This window comes from Haematobia irritans, chromosome 1 (assembly GCF_050003625.1).
Source record: "Haematobia irritans isolate KBUSLIRL chromosome 1, ASM5000362v1, whole genome shotgun sequence".
Lineage (NCBI taxonomy): Eukaryota > Metazoa > Arthropoda > Insecta > Diptera > Muscidae > Haematobia > Haematobia irritans.
Genome location: NC_134397.1, coordinates 106784404 through 106807848, shown reverse-complemented (window position 1 = coordinate 106807848; position 23445 = coordinate 106784404). Strand labels below are relative to the sequence as shown.

At 34.3% G+C, this 23445-nt stretch overlaps 1 protein-coding gene and 1 pseudogene across 1 annotated transcript; both read right to left on the bottom strand.

Moving 5' to 3' along the window:
* Nucleotides 1-1880: 1880 nt before the first annotated feature.
* LOC142221597 (cathepsin F-like) lies at nt 1881-3307 on the bottom strand (annotated as a pseudogene).
* A 17218-nt stretch (nt 3308-20525) lies between these two features.
* On the bottom strand, nt 20526-23445 carry LOC142221596 (uncharacterized). Its single transcript, XM_075291345.1, has 4 exons — nt 21831-23445; nt 21302-21775; nt 21131-21237; nt 20526-21068 (listed from the first exon to the last, which is right to left on the bottom strand). The coding sequence occupies exons 1-2, from the start codon at nt 22075-22077 to the stop codon at nt 21684-21686; spliced, it is 339 nt and encodes a 112-aa protein (XP_075147460.1). The 5' UTR covers nt 22078-23445; the 3' UTR covers nt 20526-21068; nt 21131-21237; nt 21302-21683.

Sequence of the window (23445 nt, the reverse complement as noted above, 5' to 3'; positions counted from 1 at the left end):
TATGTTGAGATTAATGATTTGTGTTAAATTATAATGCAAAAGTGGTTCGCGTTGTTATTTAAAATTGTTATACGATCGATTGACGGAATAAACATGAAGTGGTATTTTCGTAATAAACTAGCAACCACCATCTAGCCGCCCCCAACTACATGATTGAATAGAAATAATGTATATAACATGAAATTTATAGAAAAATGTTAACAAATAAAGCTCTTTTAGCTCTTTAGCGAAGTTCATTTTACAATCGTTTCTTTTTACTTGGCATCGGGATAATAAACACAAATTATGCTGTCATTTCATGGTAAATATAAAAGAGGCAGTGCTATTGATGATGCAGTACTATGGTTGCAACGAATGGAATCACAAGAATAATTTGCTATGTTCCAAAAATAAAATTAGTTGTTCTGAACAAAGTTATACCAAAAATAAATGGTAAATGTTTATGCCACATAAATAAAAAGTTATACCCTATACAGGGTTTTATAATTTAGTGCATATGTTTGCAATACCCAGAAAGAGACGAGATAGACACATGGTGTCTTTGGCAAAAATGCTCAAGTGGGTTCCTGAGTCGATATAGCCATGTCCGTCTGTCTGTGAACACATTTTTGTAATCAAAGCCTAGGTCGCAATTTAAGCCCAATTGACTTCAAATTTGACACAATTATGTGTTTTGGATCAGAATAGAACCCTACTGATTTTGGAAGAAATCGGTTCAGAGTTAGATATAGCTCCCATATGTATCGTTCGCCCGATATGTACTTATATGGGGCCAGAAGCCAAAGTTTTACCCCAATTTGGTTGAAATTTTGTACTAGGAGAACAATTAGTAGTATAGTCTAGTGTGCCAAATTTTATTGAAATCGGTTCAGATTTGGATATAGCTCCCATATATATCATTCTTCCGATATGCACTTATATGGGCCCAGACGCCTGAGATTTACCCTGATTTGGTTGAAATTTTGCACTAGGATTACAATTAGCAGTAAAGTCAAGTGTGCTAAATTTTATTGAAATCGATTCAGGTTTAAGTCCCGATTTGGACCTATATGATCACAGAAGCCATAGTTTTAGCGCAATTTGCTTAAAATTTTGCACTAGAAAAACAATTAGTTCAGATTTAGATATAGCTCCTATATATATCTTTCGCCCGATTTAGACTCATATGACCAAAGAAGCCAAGTTTTTACTCGAATTTTGTTGAAATTTTGTACAGGGAGTAGAATTAGCTTTGTTGCTATGCGTGCCAAATTTGGTTGAAATCGGTTCAGATTTAGATATAGCTCCCATATATATTTTTTCTGATTTCGAGAAAAATGATCAAAATACATTGTAAAATCGTCACTGTTAGTCGAAAACTTGTAAAAATGACTCGAATTGAACTTTATTTCTAATAAATATCTATCGCCATGGGGCGTTAACCGATTTAACCGACTTAAATTTTAAGTCAAAAAATTTCTAAGAAGTCTTAAATATTTGGTCGGTTCAGATTTAAAAGTATGTATATGGGAACATAAACCTTTATATATATCACCCAACAAATTTGGAGGATTTCAGATGGTATCGAAAATGTAGATCACAAAGTGGTGCATATATAGTCGGCCCGCCCGACTTTAGACTTTTCTAACTTGTTTTTATTTAAATAGCAAAATAATTTTCATGTATTGCACTCATGCTTGCAATCATTTTGGACTGATGTTGATCAGTGCGATAGGCTGGAATGAATCGATTTAATTGTTGCTTTTAAATTTCACTCAGCGACATTCATTGTCCATATATCTTGCATTTTATCAATTCAATTTTATTACGTGACTGAGATATTCTCTGGTATAGAACTCTTAACATCCCTTTGTGACGAATTATAAGTCGGGAACAGTGACTTTGGCTTAGGAACTACCCTTGAACGTGAGTTATGGGCTTAAGTTTATTGAATTTGAATATGAACTTTACATTATACACTATACTTTCGTTTGACAAAAAATAATAAGGAAGTAACAAAAAAATATATATGTGAGAAAAAAAAACTAGATGAAAATTTATTGGGTATGGAGTGGTAGTATTAAGTATGAGAAATGGTATGGTTTGTATTTCCATGATGGCTGCACAAAAACCTTTCAAAGAGTTGTACAGACAGCCACCACATGTATGAGTTTTTGGGTAAATCAACATGACCTTTTACTTTAACATGGATTTTCGATGTATTGAAGCGGCATTGTTCTTTGCGTGCATGATAGGGAAATTCATTTCAAGTTCAAGTCCTAAACCTCCAATTTTCTCAATGGCATCATAAGCATTATCGGGCAAACCACCATTACAAGCTGAATCTGTTGTATCACAATCTAATAATTCCTGCTCGGAATATTGTTCCAATTTATCAGTCCTGACATCATGCAAATCTTCGACATTGCCGGTAACACTAAAAGCCCAGCAAGAGCCACATTGAACTTTTCTCTCCAATCGAATTCTTTGGGCAATTCAATGTCTGGAATTTCAGTTTTAGGGGTTAAAGCAGCATTACCCTCATCGCGTTGCCACATGCCGGTACGTTGTTTATATTCGGTACTGGTCAAATCAGCAAATTCAGTGATACCATATTTGGCACTACCGCTCTTTTGCATCCAAATCCTGTATGATTTTTAAATTTTGCTTGAAAATTCTCACACGCATTTGTCTTTCCATGGTGGTGTGACAACGACGATTTTAAGATATTCGACTTTATTCAAACTATGATGATTTTGTTCCTTAAGTGTCTTCTTTTCGGCATATTCCAATGAACGAGTAGCGTTTTTCACCAATTGTTTTGTTGCTGAATTAAGTTTGTTGCTGAACGGATTGTCAATTGCTTCGGATGTAAAAGTTTGCATAACAAATTGACGGAATCCATTTGGATTATTATTGTCCAGAGCTTTGTGAGATTTGGTTCAAAACAATTCAAAAACTGGTAGAAAAACACTTCAAAAAAATTATTATGAATGCGTGTATGTAAACAATCAGCTGCTGCGTATGTATACGTAAAAATATTATGGCGTTTGGCAATGTTGTCAATTAAATTGTTGAGAAATAAACGCAGAATAGTTCCAAAATAGCTGTTTTCTTCGTTCGAAACCTATTGTCAACACTCTCATTTTTCAACGCGAAAGAATGGCTAGGTGAAGTTTTTTCGTGCCGACAAACATAGTACCCACCTTAAGGCGTAAGCGAATTTTAGGAGCATATAGCTTTAGATTACTGGCGGACCTGGAAAACGTTAACTTAAGCAGTTTGTTAACGTTTTTGGAGCAATTCCACAAAAGTAAATAATAGAGAAAGTTCAGTGGTTATAGATATGCTAGTGTTCTCAAGGCGTCAGATAGCACTCCTGATATCTGCTATAACGAGTCGCTGCCTGATAGGCGAATTTGCAAAAACTATAGGTGCGAAGTATAATGACTATTGTACAAGCTGTCATGATGTGGAGGAAAAGGAATCAATTAAACACCTCCTGTGTGAGTGTCCTGCTTTTTGTGTAAGGCGTAAGCGAATTTTAGGAGCATATAGCTTTAGATTACTGGCGGACCTGGAAAACGTTAACTTAAGCAGTTTGTTAATGTTTTTGGAGCAATTCCACAAAAGTAAATAATAGAGAAAGTTCAGTGGTTAAAACTAGAAGTACCCATATGTAATAGGTACTTTTAGTTAAATGTGGTATCACAATGGACTGAATAGTCTTGTAGTGTAAACGGTATTATATGTATGAATCAGCTGTTAAGTAGTTTGAGAATAATTGTATTTTTTATCAGCTGTTTAGTTATAAGTTTAGATCATATGTTATGTTTAAGGATTGTTGTTTATTTTTAAGGATAATGTTGAAAAAAGAATTAAAAATTATAAATACCGTTATTTAAGTATAAAAGATGAACAATTTTCAATAAAGTCAATCATTCAGTTTTGAAAGCCTAAACCGGCATTTTCTATTTAAATAATTATTTTTGCTGTGACACCTGGTTGTGCCTGCAAAGGAAAACAAAAACCCCTTTTCTGCCCGTGGCGTTATTAAGCGCCGGCAAAACCACTTAGGCAGGCATTTATGAACAAAAGAAAAAAACACTATTTCACCAACTAATCCACAACAAAACAATATTAAAACGACAAACATTTCATGGCGATCCTGCCCAACACGGACCAGAAAAAAATACCAAATGAGGATATCGTTCCAGCTGCGCTGAACGTGGGTCCCAAGAAGTTGACTGTCCAAGATTATTTAAAGAGACAGCAGCGAGCTGTGGAAGAGCGACTGACCCGTATACCACCGACACAAAAACCAAAACACAGAAGAGGTGGAAGAATTGTGCGATTGCGTCGGGAGCTGGCTGCATTGAGAGAACCGGTGAATGCAGATCCACCACCACCTTGGAATCGTGCATGCGAAATTTGGCAAAGAATTGATGAGCTTGAGACACAGATGCCAAAGAAAAAACCAACAATGAAACAATAACACCGTACAAACACCATAAAACACAACACTGATATACATTTTGTATATGTATTACATATATTTATTTATTTATTGAAATACAAAAATCACAATGAATTAAAATTTTCATTATTGTTATTCTTAACACTATGAAATAATTTACAACCGGCAGAGATTTATTATAAAATTAAATGAAATATTTGTAGAACACATGCGAATGTAAAAAGGATCGTCATCAAAACACGAAAGTAGAAGTAAAACGTCAAATATTATGAATGGTAATCGATTATCGAATACTAAATAATCGATTATAACGTAAAAGAGGGTTTACACTGGATAGGGTTGTAAAATATTTGCTGTTCACACTTAAAGTTTGTCGTTCACATTGTAAAATTTTGCGTTCACACTTGTGTTTTGCATTCACACTTGAATATAAATTTGCGTTCACACATAAAATCTTGCATTCACATTTTAATGTTCACACTGGAATTAAATATATTTGAATTTCTAAGATTTTAAAGGAAGTCAAATGGTAGAAAAAGAAAAGTGTACAATATAATAGAAATAGTATGATAAGAACATTGTATAGTAACAAAAATAGTATTATAGAGAAGAAAAATTGATTTAATGGAAAAGTTAAAAGAGTATATAAAGGAATTAGAATTATTGAAATCCAATTTAAAGAAAAGTAAAAATAAATTGTTTGCTGCAAATTATAAAGAAACTAAATTAGAAAGATTAAAGACTTTGCAGGATACGGTGAATGATACTGTTTTTGATTGTAAAGAATTAGCCGAATTGAAAGTAAAGTTTTTTGATTTGAAGGACGAAGTTGAATTACTAATTGAACAAGTTAAAATAAAAGATATCAAGGATATAAGGAATTTACCAACTATGGCTCAGTTTGATATATCAATGGTGGGTAAAAACCTACAAGTATTTAAGGGCTCGTTCAGCTATTTGGAGGATTTTATTGCGCAGTCAGAATTGCTGCATGACCTACTACGAGATGAGGATAAGGAGATATTCGTTAAGTACGTCTACAATTTCAAACTTACGGCTCAAGTAAGGAGCACTTTAGGCCGATCTAATAGACCGACTATGTTCGCGGGTTTAAAAAAAGCATTGGAAGACGCTTACCCTAATCCGAGGTCCATACAACAGATTTTAACGGAGTTAGGAAATACAAAACAGGGTAATTCTAGTATGACATCCTTTAGAGAAAAAATTGCGGAACTTAGTGATGAGCTCAGCGAGTTTGAAATAGGAAATTTAACAAATCCGACTCAGGACACTAAGGATGCCATTTACAAGGCAAATGAAAATATGGCGTTAAATGTTTTTATGAAGGGTGTAAATTCGGAATTTAAACCGATATTATTGGCCAACATGCCATCTTCACTAGCTGAGGCTACTCAAAGGTGTTTGACAGCTGAGAAAAGCTTAGGTATGGAGACGAGACAAGTTTTTCCGGTTCATAGGTCTAGTGGAAGTCATACCTACCACAGGAATAGATACGAAGAAAACAATAGAACCGACACGAGATACGATAACCGAAACAACAGATACGGTAACACACATTACACTTACAATAATAGACGCAATGACACTAACGATTACCGCAGTGGTAACAGACACAATGTGAGCATACGAGGAAATCAAAGAGGAAACTCTCGCCATATTAATCGGCAAATTCATAATAATTATACCACATATTCTAATGGAAATGGCAATAACAGTAATAACAATAATGTTGGAAGTCGCAATTTTGGTGGCAGAGGCCGCACATATACGAACAGTAGTGGAAGAAACTATCGAGCTTTTCCTTGTGCGTGTGAACAGGAAAACTCCGATGGCCGGATGACGCAGGATGTCATCCAAGAGGCCCAAAATTAAAAATATTTAACATCGAATTGAAAACAAATGCTTATGTAACACTAAAATGCTCAAGTAAGGTGTTAACATTTATGATAGATACTGGCGCAGATATTTCTGTATGTAAAGTTCAACATTTTATGAGGATAAATACACGAGACACAGCAAGATTAACTGGAATAACCAGAGAGGCAATTCAATGTACTGGTACATCAAGTTTACGTTTGGAAATGGAGGACGATGCCATCGTGCACAATTTCTATGTTGTTCAAGGCGATTTTGCTATTCCTACTGATGGAATAATACGAAGAGATATTTTATCAGAATATTTATGCAGAATCGATTTTGAAACGTACACAATTGCATTCAGCGTTAATGACAGATATGTGGTGTTACCCATGAACTCCAGATCAGTGACTCACCGCTGTATAAACATACCATCAAGATCAAAAATCATTTTGCCACTAAACATTAAAGTTGAAGAAGAAAGTATTGTACTCAACAAAGAATTAGCAGAAGGAGTTTATCTAGCTAATTGCATTATACCAGCACACGGGATTGTTCATGTTAAACTACTGAACTCCACTGATAAGAATGTAACTATAAATGATATTGATTGTGAGTTGAATCCTCTAAGTGATTATCATATCTGCCACACTACTACTAGCAAATACGAAAATAACAACACTAGACTGGACACTTTATTGGAATCGTTGGATATTGGTACAAGTGATCCAGAAGCTAGAGAGTCGATAATACATGTTTTTAGAGAATTTCAAGATATTTTCCATTTACCTGGTGAGAAGCTTAGTGTAAACAATTTTTATACACAACGCATTGAAACTTCTGATTCCACTCCGGTTTACATAAAGAACTACAGACTCCCACAGACACAAATGGAAGAAATTAACGAACAAGTTGCACAACTTTTGGAAGACGACATAATTGAAGATTCTGTCAGTCCTTACAATTCACCATTATTGGTTGTACCAAAGAAATCTACAGATGGGCAAAAGAAATGGCGTTTGGTTGTTGATTTTAGGAAACTCAACGACAGAATAGTAAATGATAAGTTTCCATTAACCCGGATTGAAGACGTTTTAGACAGACTTGGAAGAGCTAAGTATTTCTCAGCACTTGATATGACAAGCTCGTTCCACCAAATAAATCTTCACAGCGAATCACGTCCACTCACAGCTTTCTCAACTGGAAATGGCCATTACCAATTCAAACGTTTACCATTTGGTTTGAAAATTTCATCAAATAGTTTTCAAAGAATGCTAACAGTTGCTTTAAGTGGTTTGGATGCATCCGCTTTTTTTAATGTGGATGACATCATCGTTTTTGGATGTAGTATCAAACATCACAACGAAAATTTGCGAGATGTATTTCGAAGATTGAGAAAATTCAACCTTAAATTAAATGCAAACAAATGCAGTTTTTTGAAGCCGGAGGTAGTCTATTTGGGACATCTCATAACGGATAAGGGAGTGAAGACTGATCCAGCCAAAGATGAAGTAATAAGACAATATCCAGTACCAACTAACGCTGATGAAGTCAGACGATTTGTAGCCTTTTGTAATTATTACAGGCGCTTTATACAGAACTTTGCCGATAAAACAAAATGCTTGAATATGCTTCTGAAAAAGAATCAGAAATTCGAATGGAATTTACAGTGCCAAAGTGCATTTGAAACTTTAAAAACAAGCTTACTTAAACCTCCTGTACTACAATACCCGGATTTTTCACAAACTTTTATATTGACGACAGACGCATCTAATTATGCTTTAGGAGCAGTTCTGTCTCAAGGAGTAATTGGCAGCGATTTACCAATTTCGTACGCCAGCGCTACTCTATCAAAACATGATTTACAGCCTATTTCTGATATCCGAACGAAAACAATTGCGAACGAACGGCAGTCACTCACTTTCGTCTAGATTTGGGTTTCTCTAACTTCCTTTCGTTCGTTCGCATGGCTTACGTTACTGTCAAATGCTAGCATTACCAGATCTGCATTATTCCAATTTCCTGAAAAAGGTCCATACATTTTAAAAATGATTTTCCATAAAATTCAATCTGGCATCGCCGTTCATTTGGCAAACATTTCCCGCTTTTGATATTTGGTTTAGCTCAATAATTTTTTTTAACAAATTAGCCCGCGTAGAGAGATAAGAATTTGTATTTCCATATTTCTACAATAATTACAGTTCAGTTGTCCTTTTAATGAGTGTTTCATTCGAAATGTATGTGTTTGCTCGTGTTAGACTTTCCCTTAAACGGTCTCTATGGCGGTTATAAAGAAAAAATTGATCGATATAATTAACTTTTATCACATATTTATAATAAAAGCTTTAATCAATTTATTAATTATTAACTTTTTCCTATTTATAAATGCCTTTTTCCACAAAACGAAAGGTCTTTACCAAGTGAGTGGTTTTGACATTTCAGTTCGTCAAAATGCGAACGAATCGAGTTAGAGAAACCCAATTTTAGAGCTTACGTTACGTCTTCGTTCGCATTGACTTTCGTTTCGATTTTCGTTTAGATACCCCTTAGAGAAACCAAAATCAGCTGTTGTTCGTTTTGTATGCGAACGAAGACTAGAATTCGGATAGCAGAAATAGGCTGTTAAATAAACCAGTATTAGAAAAGGAACTCCTTGCCATTCATTGGGGAATCAACTTTTTTAGACCCTACCTTTATGGCAGAAAATTTATAGTTGTGACTGACCACAGACCACTTGTTTCATTATTCTCACATAAAAATCCATCTTCTAAGATGACACGTATTCGAATGGATTTATGTGACTATGATTTTGAAATAGTGTACAAGAAAGGGAAGATGAACACAAATGCTGACGCTTTGTCAAGAATAAACATAAATAGCGAAACTTTAAAAGCGATGATTCCCACTTCAATCGAGCGAGACGCTCAAGTCCTAGCCATTACTAGAAGCATGCAAAAAGAATTACATGCACAAAAATATAACGATGACACCCATAGTGATGAAGTACCAATTTCGAAGCCTGATCAACTTCTAATTTGGGAATGCACATCACCCACTGATATACGAAATATGAGAAAACTCGAGTTTATACCGGATATGCAGAGAAAGAAAACAGTATTTGAGATAAATAATAGCAGTGTATCTGTCATATACAGCGATAATCCATCGAACACTAAGGTGACTTTGGAGAAACTTATATTGAAGATGCAACAGCAACGAATAAAAGAATTAGCGATGAGCAAAAATGATGCATTGTTCAAATCCATGGCCATGGAAGAATTCAAAACAATTATGAATAAATTAATACAAAAGAATAAAGTAAATTTGAAAATTATATTATATGAGGAACCAAGAAGAATAAACTGTGCGCATACACAATTGAAAATAATAGCGGAATACCACGATTCACCACACGGAGGACATTTAGGAGTCCGCAAAACATTACTGAAATTAAAGCAACGTTACATATGGAAGAATATGTCAAAAATGGTCAAGAGATATGTCTTAAGTTGCCCACAATGTAAATTGAACAAACAGACTAGACACACAAAAGAAACAATTACGATGACAGATACACCTGGAACAAGTTTTGAAACTATATCAATAGATACGGTAGGTCCATTAAGGGTTTCTAATAATAACAGATATATTTTAACTATACAATGTGAATTAACAAAGTATGTTGTAGTGTATCCAATGGAGACAAAAGACGCGAAAACCGTTGCGAAAACTCTTGTAGAACAATTTATTTTGGTTTATGGGAATTTTAAAATTCTGAAGTCAGATAAGGGTACTGAGTTTACGAATCAGCTAATGGCGGAAGTATGTCGTTTATTGGATATAAGGCAAATATTTAGTGTCCCATACCACCATGAGACATTAGGTTCAATAGAGCGAAATCATAGAGTTCTTAACGAATTTTTATTAAATTTCACCAAAGATGATGAATGGGACTCTTGGATACCATATTTTACGTTTGCCTATAATACAACACCTCATGTTGATACTAATTATTCACCATATGAGCTAGTTTTTGGTAGGTTACCTTATTTACCGAACGATGAGATAAGAAAAGCAAATACATGCTATAATATGGATGATTACGCCATTGAATTGAAACAAAGACTTAAATATTCTCTTGCTAAGTCAAAAGAGTATTTAGAGAAATCAAAAATAAAGAGAATTCATAGTAACCAAACTTCTAATCCACTTATTTTGAAAAAAGGCGATTTTGTACTTCTACGCCAGATAAATAGAAAAAAGAATCAATCACCGTATCTAGGCCCATATGAAATTGTAAATAGACAGGGCGTAAATAGTTTTATAAATGTCGATGGAAAAATAAAGAAATTCCATAATAATATGTTAAAACCATGGAATTATTTAACAATGAATTCAACCTAATTATATATTATGTATTCTTTGAAGAAATTTTTGCATTATGATGATACAACAAATGAATTTTTTCATAGCAAAGAATTGAACTGTAACTGAATTTAATATTTGTAAAAATATTTTTTTCATATGGATATTCAAAAATTATTTTTTTATAGGGTGAGGGTGTAGTGTAAACGGTATTATATGTATGAATCAGCTGTTAAGTAGTTTGAGAATAATTGTATTTTTTATCAGCTGTTTAGTTATAAGTTTAGATCATATGTTATGTTTAAGGATTGTTGTTTATTTTTAAGGATAATGTTGAAAAAAGAATTAAAAATTATAAATACCGTTATTTAAGTATAAAAGATGAACAATTTTCAATAAAGTCAATCATTCAGTTTTGAAAGCCTAAACCGGCATTTTCTATTTAAATAATTATTTTTGCTGTGGCACCTGGTTGTGCCTGCAAAGGAAAACAAAAACACTTTTTCTGCCCGTGGCGTTATTAAGCGCCGGCAAAACCACTTAGGCAGGCATTTATGAACAAAAGAAAAAAACACTATTTCACCAACTAATCCACAACAAAACAATATTAAAACGACAAACATTTCAGTCTAATTGAGCCTGAAATTTAATCGGGCTGCCACTTTAACCTAACCTTAACCTAACCTACGCACAGTGTTTCAAAACAGGTTCAAAGAAACTTTGAACAATGCCATAATTTGAGGAAAACCTTGTGTAGCAAATATATTTTGTAATAGAGTTATTATGTTTTTTTTCAGTAGTTGGAGCTTCCTTGATAACTCTCACTTCAGGCGAAATGGCCTGCATCGACCAATACGAAAAAATAGTAATTTTGAAATGGGCCTGCATAATCTATATGTACTCTCTCAAAGTTCTCACTTGGTTCTTCCCATTGGTGTTTTACTTTTGTTGGATTTTTCTGCACCATGGCACATTCAGGGCAAGATTTTACCAAATTGTCGATGTCGGAATCTATCCCTTTCCAAAAACAAAATCTTCTTGCCAGTTGCTTCATTTTAACTATTCCAACATGTGAGTGATGCAATTCCTTAAGAATGGTTGAACGTAACGTAACTGGAATGATGACTCGCTCACCACGGAAAATAACGCCATCTTGAATTGAATAAGCGGGATCAAAATTGTTACCATCCATGATATCCTTTTTGAGTTTGGCCAATTCTGGATCTCGATCTGTTTCCAACCTAATGGTAACTGCCTTAATTGATGATGTTGTTATTTGATTGATTATTTATTCTTGAATAGTTCTGACTTCTTCATCCAGAAAATGGGCGAAATGATTACTGCCTTGTATTGGGGCTCGAGATAAACAGTCGGCATTGACGTTAACTTCGCCTTTGCGATGTTCAATTTTATAATTGAAATTTTGTAAAAAAAGATGCATACCTGAGTAGCCTTGCTGATGTCATCGCTGGTGTCTTTGCTGATTGATGGAAAATTCTGGAAAGCGGTCGGTTATAGGTTATGAGGGTGAACTCCCTTCCATGCAAATATGTGTAAAATTTGTCAACTGCAAAAATTATGGCTAAAGCCTCACGGGCAAGTTGACTATAATTTTGTTCGGCGTTTGTTAAAGCTCTTGAAATTAATGATACGGGGCGCTCTACTCCGTTAATAATATGAGATAAAACAGCTGCTATTCCTGTTTCGTTGTATGGGATCAATACCCTATCAGCAACAATTTCTTTTTTAAGTTTGCTAAATGCTTCTTCGCATTGTTTATTCCAAGTAAATTTTCGACCCTCCTCCAGGAGTTGTCGAGGCGGGAACGTTATTGTTGACACATGTGGAATGAATTTTGCATAATAGATGATGATGCCAAGGAATCGACGCAAATCATTAACATTTTGAGGTGTTGGCAGCTTTACTACAGCTTCGATTTTGCTTGGACACTTTGCAATCGTGTTGCAGCTAACTACGTAGCCCAAATATTTGAACTGAGTTTTGAAATACTCACATTTGTTTTGTTAATATGTAGTTGATTGATTCACACTCAGTAATTGTCGTACCGCGAATTATTATATCGTCAAAATAAGAAATAGTTCCATCCAACCCTTGTAAAATTTGATCCAAAATTCGATTAAATTCACTATTATCCCAAAAGATAATCTGTTCATTTTATAAACACCACGAGGAGTTTGCTGTCATCGTCGACTTTGCAAAAATATCTTGAATTTTTGGGTGTATTAAAAATTTCATCTATCCTTTTGATTGGGTACGTTCCCATCTGTCTTTGGAATTACGTCCAGAGGTTATCCTCACATGCTGGTGTTTACCTTTGTTATTATGCCCTCACGCTCTAAACTGTCCAGTTCACATTCAACTTTTTCGCGCAGTGCGAATGGAACTTGTATTTCCCGAATAAAAACTGGGTTAGAATCTTAGTGCAACTTGAAGTAACATACGGCGTCGGGAATACAACCAACTTTGGGCTTGAAAATTTCGTCGAATTTAGTAATAATTTTCTCGATTTAATTGATTATGTTATTATTTTTGCCGTTGTCCATTGAACTCTCCAGGTCAATATCTGATAAATTTATTTCCAAATGGCGAACCCACACTCGTTGTAAACTCGTTTTCTGGAATTAATGTGTACCCAGCTCCTGAATCCACCTCGAATTTTTCCTGCTTGCCTTCAATGTTTACGTTGATAAAAAATTTGTGTGTGTGAATACACACTTGCTGAACATGGCCAATTTTGCCACATGATTAACACTTCAGACTTTGTTTTTGATCCTGTAATCATTTGACAAATGATTAGTACGACCACAACCAAGGCATATTAAAGAGGTAAAGTCATGCAATCAGGTGACTAATATTGACATTCATATTGTCAAAGGCTTTATTTACGTTTAGTAGGTTTGTTTACATTCTTTGTTTACATACATATTACTTTTTATATACATTGTGTTATTTGTATGGGGTTAGTTTTATAAAAGAATTCTCTTAAAAAAAACTCTTTTATTTATATATACTATGTTCACAAAACCCGAATTCAAAGTGCGCAAAATTACAATTCGGGAACAGCTCAAAAATTACAATATGGCATAAGGCAAATAAATGTTAAAGAAAGTATCGCTAAACTGAATCGAGGCATTAATGAATCTAAGAGATGCAATAGCAATAAATCATGTGGGACTTCTGGCAAGTCTTAGTGATCTCATATCAGCCGTTTATTTGGATCAGGAACGAGAGCCAAGACGAGAATCGTTTAAAACATTCAGCGCTCTACTAGGTTATCTACCCCATGAATCGCTGGCTCCATTTTCCACATTGTATCTTCCTACTTACGATGCGCAATGTCCCACATTTAACCCAACATACAAGAGGATTCATTGCTACACCCTCAAAAAAAATCGCTTCTTTAACATATGTTCCAAACATATTTTGCAGGAAGCACATATATTATTGCATACTGCCGAAACATTAATATGTTTGTTTTATGTGAACATATTATATGTTTGGAAGCATTTTGAGCCAAAAATATTATATGCTTGGAAGAATTTTTCCCAAACACGATCGTGCTCATTCCCTAACATACTCGTAATTTTCACTTCCACGAAATTTTTTAGTTATTGGCACCTTTCTCTGTAATACAAATAATGTTGAAGAAATTATTCACTTTTATAAATTTTTTAAATTTTACCTTTCGCCTGCACGGAGAATCGAACCGAGGACCATACAGTTTGTAAGCCAACACACTATCCACTGGGCTACGTAGCTGTTATAGTCACCAGTAGATAATTATCGTTTTAAGTTACATTTATATAGCATAGTTTGCAGCGCCCACGAGCCCATGCAAACATAACATTATTTAACAGAAACATACATGTGTTGGCAACGTGGAGCAGTGGTTAGCATGTCTGCCTTGCATGCAAAGGGTCATGGGTTCAATCCCTGCTCCGACCGAACATTTTTTTTTGTTTTTTTTTTTTTAATTTACACATTTATATTTATACTATATTAATTTTTTTTAAATGAAACATCGAAATGTGCATTATTAAAGATTTATAGTCAGTAACAGTGCTTGATATAAACGAAATTGAATGATTTTTGGATAAAATATTATTTTTTATTGCAAAAATAACAATCTTGTAATAAAAAACTGTTTTTGTACAAAACTTTAAAATTTGGAAGGAATTCAAAAACTAACAAAAGAAGAACGTGGAGTCGAGTATAAACATACATACATAATTTTATAATATAAACATAAATTTATTTAGGAATGAACAGTTTTTTACTAGCATTTAACACCATCGCTCTAAAATTCCTTTTATTTTTCTTTAATAATTAATTTTAAAGAAAATAAACTTTTTAAATTGTTTAAGCTGTAAAAGTCGAACTTAATGCCCGCTTTTATATTTGATGGTGTCCGTCAACTCCTCGTGGACTACTTTTTAATAAAGAGAAACTAAACTTTGTTTTTTTACATTTTACTGTGTAATTTTTCACTATTTCCTCCTTATTTCATTTTACCGTCCCAACTCTAAAAAGAGTATAGTGCCCTTTCGTTATTTTTATGAAGACCCCTGATTTCTTTTAACGAACCAAGAAAAAAATAATGCCAAAATGATAAACAAAACACATGTCCACACATACATAAAATGCTGCTCTCAAGGCGAAAACATAAGCTGTTTGTTTTTCAAATGTCTATTCTCTTGGTTCAGAATGTATATTCTCTTTATTCAAATTAAATAATATTTAGACTTAAACATATCAAATTTTTGGCCTTATCATAAAACAGTTTTCCGAAACAACATACAAGCGGTTTCACAGAAATTGTTCTCTTTTGACTCTTTTGCTGTGTTATATTGATATCTTTCGTCAACTCTCCCGGTTTCCATCTCTATTTCTCTCTATACTCTCTCTGTCGCTTTGAATAAAATATCACAACATATGTATGTTTAGTTGAAATTTGTAAATTTATATATGTTTGTATTCACACATATGATTTTTATGAAACATTCATGCCCCAAACATAATATATTCTAACATATTAACATAGATGTCCCAAACATTTAGTGTTAGTTTAGGAAAATTACATGTTCGCACTTAAATATATTGTGGTTTAAAATCGTGCCCGAAACACATTTTGTTTATATCGGAACATATGAAAAACATATTTTTCTAACAGTGTACTCTTAGATGTTTTGCTAATACATATACCCACCCAAGTGGTTACTCATAGCGCAATTTTCTAGAAATGATATATCGAGTCAGGGCCAAAGGTGATAAAGCTGGTCGAATGTTAACAAAAATATGGGTCAAAAGCAGACAAGTATAAATGTCGTTCCAAGGTATTGCAGTTTTTACAACAAATGCTTGAAACATTGGCCGTATTCAAGCTTAAGCAAGAAGATGACTTGAAATTGTTATGACCCCATATAGCACTAGGCTTGGCCCTCCGGCACACTCAACCCCTCTCAGGACGGTCCTCAACCCGCCGAAACCTAGCCCGAGGTATAACATGAAAAAAAGGAACTTACAACTGTCGATAACACACTTACAAACACAAAGGGACACATACGTTGAATGAGGCTTTTGATGGACAACCCTCCCACTCTGCCCTCCCAACCATGGTTCACAGATACCTTTTCACCAATTTTTATGAACCCCACAAAACCTTACTTCACTCCGTTTACTTTCACATATTCCCCCTCAACAAATCAAAACTTAGCACACCATTTGGTTACAAATATTCAAATCAAGATACATTTTTATTTCTCATTTTCCTAGTCAATAATTAAAACTAACAAAATAAAACTATATTTCTTATCATTTAATAAAACAGGAAAACACGGAAACTTTACCATTTACAATAACTAAACATTTTTTTATCCTTTTCAATGAATATTAATATGGAACCTACAAAGCCTTAAAATTTCATAATCCAATGGGGATTTACTTTACTCTAACTTCCTACCTAAAGGTGTGTACTATGTTCGGTTTTCGAGTTGAAAGTCACTTTATTTTCGCGATTACTTTTCCTGAAATAATCAAAATTATAAATGAAAACAGACATATTCCTGTAAAGTCTTGCCGAAATATAGAGGAACAAGAAATTGCACATCAATTGAGTTAATTTATCTGCTTCATATTGAACTGTTTTAATAAAGTAACCGCGAAAATTTCAACGCGAAAAGCGAACATAGTACTTACCTTAATTGAGCTCAGTTAAGTGGAAATGTTGAGGATTAGATATCAAAATAATAACCCACTAAAGAAAACAAATGAAATTATTTATGTGACTTTGTATAGCCCTTGACAATGAAAACTAAATCTTGGAATGGACAATAAGGCAAATATATACTTATACTAAAATATTAATAAAAATACGTAAATTCAATAATAATCGTTTAGATCAAATTTTTGTAATAGAATAAACACATATGTTCATAGATTGTGAAAAGAAGGTTTCATTTCCGGGGCAATCTCCCTCCGCCTTATAGTGTTCTTAAAACTGTTAAACTGGGATGCCCTTGGATTTTCATTTGGGCATCGCCCATAAAATTTTCTGGGATTATGGGATTTTTAAAGCAAAGTGAATTTTAATATCGGACGTTGGACGGATTGTTTCATTGGTATTTCTAGGAGTTAGTTTTCCATTTGGTCTTCACAGGTAAGTATATTTGATCGTTTTCGTGGATTTACATTAACTCATCCCACTTACTTATTGATACTCCTACCTTGATATATTCTTAAATTGTTTTCTTTCTGGTGATTCCCCGGTTCTTTTTTAGGTAGTTGATCTTACAGGAACCAGCACTATGAGGTGACTCTATCCAGGATTGTGGCAACCAAAAATACATAGGTGTTTCTTGAAACTAATCTTCACCAGTCAATTTCTCCAGTAGAAAAAAAACGATTTTTGTATAAAAAAAGTTTAGCGCCTCCTGATCACACAGGAGGCTATTCCAGACCTGACAAAAACCTTTTATTAAATTCATATTCCTTCAGTTTACCATCACTTGATCAACTTACTTTATTATTTTCAATATCACTAATTGCAACCCCAAGATTGCCAGAATTAAATTTCTCTCAATTTTCCGGTTTGAAATTTTCACTCTATAGTTTCTAAAAGAAACGACACTACTATAAACACATACTTTATTTAATTATATTTCTATTTATATTAACCGCCAAACGTTTCAAACAAACACTTCAAAATACACTTTGCTAAAATGACAACTTTTGACGTCTTTTGCTCTATTTATACCCCTGGTTTCATCAAGCCAAGCGCTTCTACGCCATATTTTATACTAATATCTGTCCCTTTCTCCTAAAACCAAGTTTAAATTCTGTGTTTATTACATTTTTACTTATTTTTGCTTTTTACCATCTTTGTGTTTCATAGTCTTCATTCCCCATGCTTCGTGGGATTTCATGAATGAATTTATGGACTACGAGCAACCCTATGGCTACGGTGTAACAACGCCCTCTTACTACTTGTTAACCTGTCATATATCTAACCAGCTGACACTCCACCACCAACCACAGAGCACGCCGCAAGCACGACTATAGAATATAATTAAAAAATATAAGTTGCAGCGAAAAATTGCCGCATAAAAACATCAAATTGTTTTCCTACGCTGCCCAGCCACACAACCCGCATAAATATCTAACTGGCTGACTCCTCATAGGCCCTGCATCAGGAAAACAATTCCTTTTGTGCCACATAACCTACATTGGCGCATACGTACAAAAAAATGCCACACATTGGCCATAATCTGGGTCTCCATACTACCACCACCATTGCCTATGGATGCTCCAGCTCCCGCTGAACGACAAAAAAATGCATCCAATAGCAAAAAAAAACAATATTTCCCCATAAGATGTGTCGTGGACCTCCATCGTCCCTCCACATACATAGGCCGAAGACCTGCGGCACATATATATGGGTCGATAACTAGGTAACGCCGTCGATAATTGAGCCGTCTAAGAAATTTATTCGAATAGGCACGGCATTCACATGTATGTGTGTAAAACCAAAAGAAAATAGGGATGCCGGTGCAAAAAAAAATAAATATCTATACAATTTTGCGGACAAAAATATACGGGGTAACGGACGGACAGAGATCTGTTGACTCAGATGGAGTCACTTCTGAATAACACAAAATTAAAAGTGCCACAGTATTTGTGCCTACGTATGACTCACGTCCGAATGTCCTAAAGTACACACAAAATTTTTTTTTTTTGGATTCAACCACGAAATTAATTGATTCAATTAAAAATTTTAATTGATGTTGATTGGAAATTAATTTATTAATTCAAAAGATAACTAATTTAAAAAAAAGGTAACTAATTTCCTAATTACCGAATCTGATTAAAAAGTTAATTGTATCATTTAGTTTATTAATTAAAAAAAATCAAATTCAATTAACTTTTTAATTGGAAATATTTTTGGTGATATTTTTTTTCTGTGTACCTTAGGCTGGGTAGATAAAACTATAAAATGCGATATGCACTCAACTTTCCGTTTTCTCCATAGGACCTTCGCAACAAAATCTGTATAAAAAAACAGCAATAGCGAATCCATAGTTATGTACAATACGAAATCCCATCATTATAGAATAAAACGTTTATTTGCTGCAGAACAGGGAATGATTTATCACATTTGTTAATCGGTCTAATAATGATGATATGAATGTGAACAAGTGCGCAACCATATGTCGATCACGTGATGCCTTTACTATTGGAATCATGACTGGAAGTAAGACTCCAAAAAGGGACTGGTTCAATGAGAGGTATAAAAACCTTACTAGCGCTTGATGAGGCAATTATATACCCACAATCAAATTACTTAATTTTATCTTTAAAACTTCAGAGGCTCATTAAAAACGTACAGAAGTTACTTTTCTCCTCATCGAGTAGTTTCGACAAAAGAATGAAATTATACGGCCCGGGAGAGTCCTGCTTGATAGCCATGAGTCAAGTGGACAAACAACAAAATATGATTATCATCAGTGCAGAATGCCCTGTACAAGGTAGAGCATTTACAAAATATTCAGGTAAAGGGCGCCCACAACGTCTTCGAGGGCAAAAAAAGAAATATAATGCATTTATTTTATTGGCTAAAACCCCCAAAAAATATAGACAATTTGGAAATGCAGAAAATTCTGAATGTTGCTAAATCGAAAATAACAGATAAAAGGTTTACAGGTTACTGCCGCTATATTTTAACATTAGGTTAATGTACTTTATTGGTATTGAAAATAAACTGAGAGTTATGTTTTTCTTTCAACCAATTTTTGTATGGTTGTTAGAGGGTGTATACTAACATCATGTAACAAATTTCAGCAGGATCGGATGAAATTTGCTTCTCTTAGAGACTCCGCAAGTCAAATCGGGGGATTGGTTTATATGGGGGCTATATATAATTATGGGCCAATATGGACCAATTTTTGCCTGGTTGTTAGAGACCATATACTAATATCATGTACCACCCAATAAACACAAACGTTTGAAAAATGCTAAATTTCAACAATTTTTCAAACATTTTTTCAAAGGATTAGGGTAATATTCAAGTTGAAAAATTGTTGAGAAAATCGCGTTCTCAACAAAAAACAGACATTACCCCCAACAGTGAAATTCAACACATTAGCAATAATATGTCAAGTGTTATCCTCAAATTGAAATGCATCGCTACTCAATAATTTGTCAAACAATTTTCGATGCGAGTCAAATTCAAAATTAACATCGTTGCAAATACTTTTCAACCTAAATTTGTATGAATGATATCCCCACTTTAAATTGAAAGTCAAAGCCAAAATTCTATGCATTTTGTATAATTTATTCATTTTTATCAAAATAAAATATATAATAATACACTACACTACATAATACACTACAATACCAATTGATAAATAATAATCTTATGAAACATATCAACAAATAAGAACAAAAAAAAAACAAACAACAAAACTTTAAATATCTTAAACATTATTAGTAAACACTTTTGCATTGATAATTCGATTTCCTTCCTTTTGGTGTCATAAAACAGCATTAAAATTTATTAACCTGCGGGCAATTTGAAATTAGGAACGTACTGGACCCCGTGTTAGAATTGATTTCCAGGAAAAGGAATTCACAAAATATCCATTTTAAACTGATAATAGCATATGAATTAAACTGACGATGTGATGCACATTTTCATCCAGAAGTTGTTGATTTCAACAATTTGTTGTTTATAACAATTTTAATTGGTTGCACTTGTAATGTTTCTGGAAACTTTTTCTTGTCGATAAGCCACTCATTTTTCATTGGTCAGCTTCTTAATGTTTGCAAGAATGTAGCATCCAAAGATTTTAGTTTTCTGCAAAGAGATTTAAATTTAGTGACTTTAAAGTGTTGATTAAATTTTTCATATTGACGTACCAATTATTATAAACTATTTGAAGCAGTTCCAGTTAATTGTCCACCATTTTTTCATCGGTCAGCTTTTTAATGTTTTCAAGAACGTAGCATCTAAAGATTTTAGTTTTCTGCAAAGAGATATACATTTAGTGACTTCCTTAAAGTTTTATTTCATTTTTTATTTTCACTTACCTATTTTTATAAACTATTTGGTTATTTGTCTAAAATTTTCCATTTTTTTAATTTCTTGCAAGACCACGAACTTCGTTGCACAAATAAGTATTGAAAACCACATGGTTTTTTCGTTGCATTTTAGGGTAGTGTTTTGTCAAAGTTTTCTCATATTATCTTCAACACCTTTTCAAAGATTTCGTCAACATTTTAGCAAATTGTAAGTAATTCGCAAACAATTTGAAGATGTATTGAAGATGAGCTATTTCAAGTCAAGTTGAATTTATGTTGAAAATTATATTTACCCTCAAACTGAAAAGTTGTTGCATTTGAAAAACGCTCATCCTGTGTTTATTGGGCATCTATTGCTGCATTAAAATTAGAAGTTACTTTAAATGCTCATTCACACAAAGACAAAAAGATACATACCTCGATATCTTTTTTGCCTCGCCGTACAGTCATCTCCAATTTCAGGCAAATGCGGTTGTAAACCCTCTGGAAATTTTAAATATTAAAAATATGGACATGCCAACCAATATACATTACTTACCATAAACTGGTTGATCATGAATTTCAATGTCTGGCACAGACAAAGGTAACTCTAATGCAGTATGGCTCTTATGGCCTACAGCCACGTCAGATTTATGCCTTTTAGATGTCGAAGGTATTTCAGTTCTATCCCCCATTTCAGACAATTCAAGACATCGCATTAGTTTTTGTTTCCTTTGCTCTGGTGTCCCTGAGCGTTTTCTTGTTGGGGGAGAACATGACCGACTTCTATGTCGTCTATTTAGCATGTGGTGACCGCGAATGACTATGCTTTGACCACACCACTTGCAATAGAAGATTGGGCTTGTGTATTCGATCGGGAATTATCTATATCATTGACTAATGTATTGTAATGATCACCATCTGTAGCATTTTCAGTAGATGGTGGGGGTGCATCATTAGGTCTTGGTGGAGTTACAATTTGCTCTTAATTAAAAGAATGTTCCGCCACATTTGGTGTCGCGGTGTCCAGCAGTTCCTTTTTGACCAGACCACTTTCCAATGAAGGTTGTTCTTGTATATTTGAATTGGTAGAATGTTAAGTCCTGACGTAGTTACAGTTTGTTCTGTTCTATCTGTGGTTCGTGCATTGATAAGTGCCATTGTATTTTCCAAATCGCCTTGAAGTTTCTGTTTAACCAAGTTGCCAACTTGGGTGGGAGCCACCGTGGTGCAATGGTTAGCATGCCCGCCTTGCATACACAAGGTCGTGGGTTCGATTCCTGCTTCGACCGAACACCAAAAAAGTTTTTCAGCGGTGGGTTATCCCACCTCAGTAATGCTGGTGACATTTCTGAGGGTTTCAAAGCTTCTCTAAGTGGTTTCACTGGAATGTGGAACGCCGTTCGACTGGGCTAAAAAAGGAGGTCCCTTGTCACTGAGCTTAACATGGAATCGGGCAGCACTCAGTGATAAGAGAGAAGTTCACCAATGTGGTATCACAATGTACTGAATAGTCTAAGTGAGCCTGATACATCGGGCTGCCACCTAACCTAACCTAACTTGGGTGGTGGTAACTTTAGAATCACCATTTGTTGGCTCTTGATTTCTTTTTGATGTTTCTCCATCACTACTACTTAGCATTTTTGGTCTGTGATGCGTGTCCTGCACTTTCTTTGTTACATGGAGAATCATTGCTAGTATCCAACAATGTTGATGTTTTCTCTTCAACTACTTGCTCCTTTATATATGCATTCAACAATATGTGTAGTGTACACATACACAAAATATCAACTTAAGTGATCTGTCATTTTAGTTTGACATTATTAATATCAAGGGGGGTACACACGCTTGCTCGTGACTTTACCTTTAATTAATATGCCTTGGACCACAACGGAGACACATACCTTGTAATCCTAATTGGTGGTAATCGATTTTTGTTGATGTTTTCGCTCTGCTCCGGCTTTGACTGTGATGCCTGCTCCTCCCTCTTCGACTGCTGTTTTCGTTTTGAATTTTATTGATCTCCACTGAAGTTGTTGACCCACATGCAACTGCCTTGCTGTCACTTTTTGTGGATAAAAAGCATCGAGTGCAAATAAGGGTTCTGTTAGTAATAGATACAAGGTAGAATAAAAAGGATTGCCATGTAAATTAAATATAAGACACTATAAACA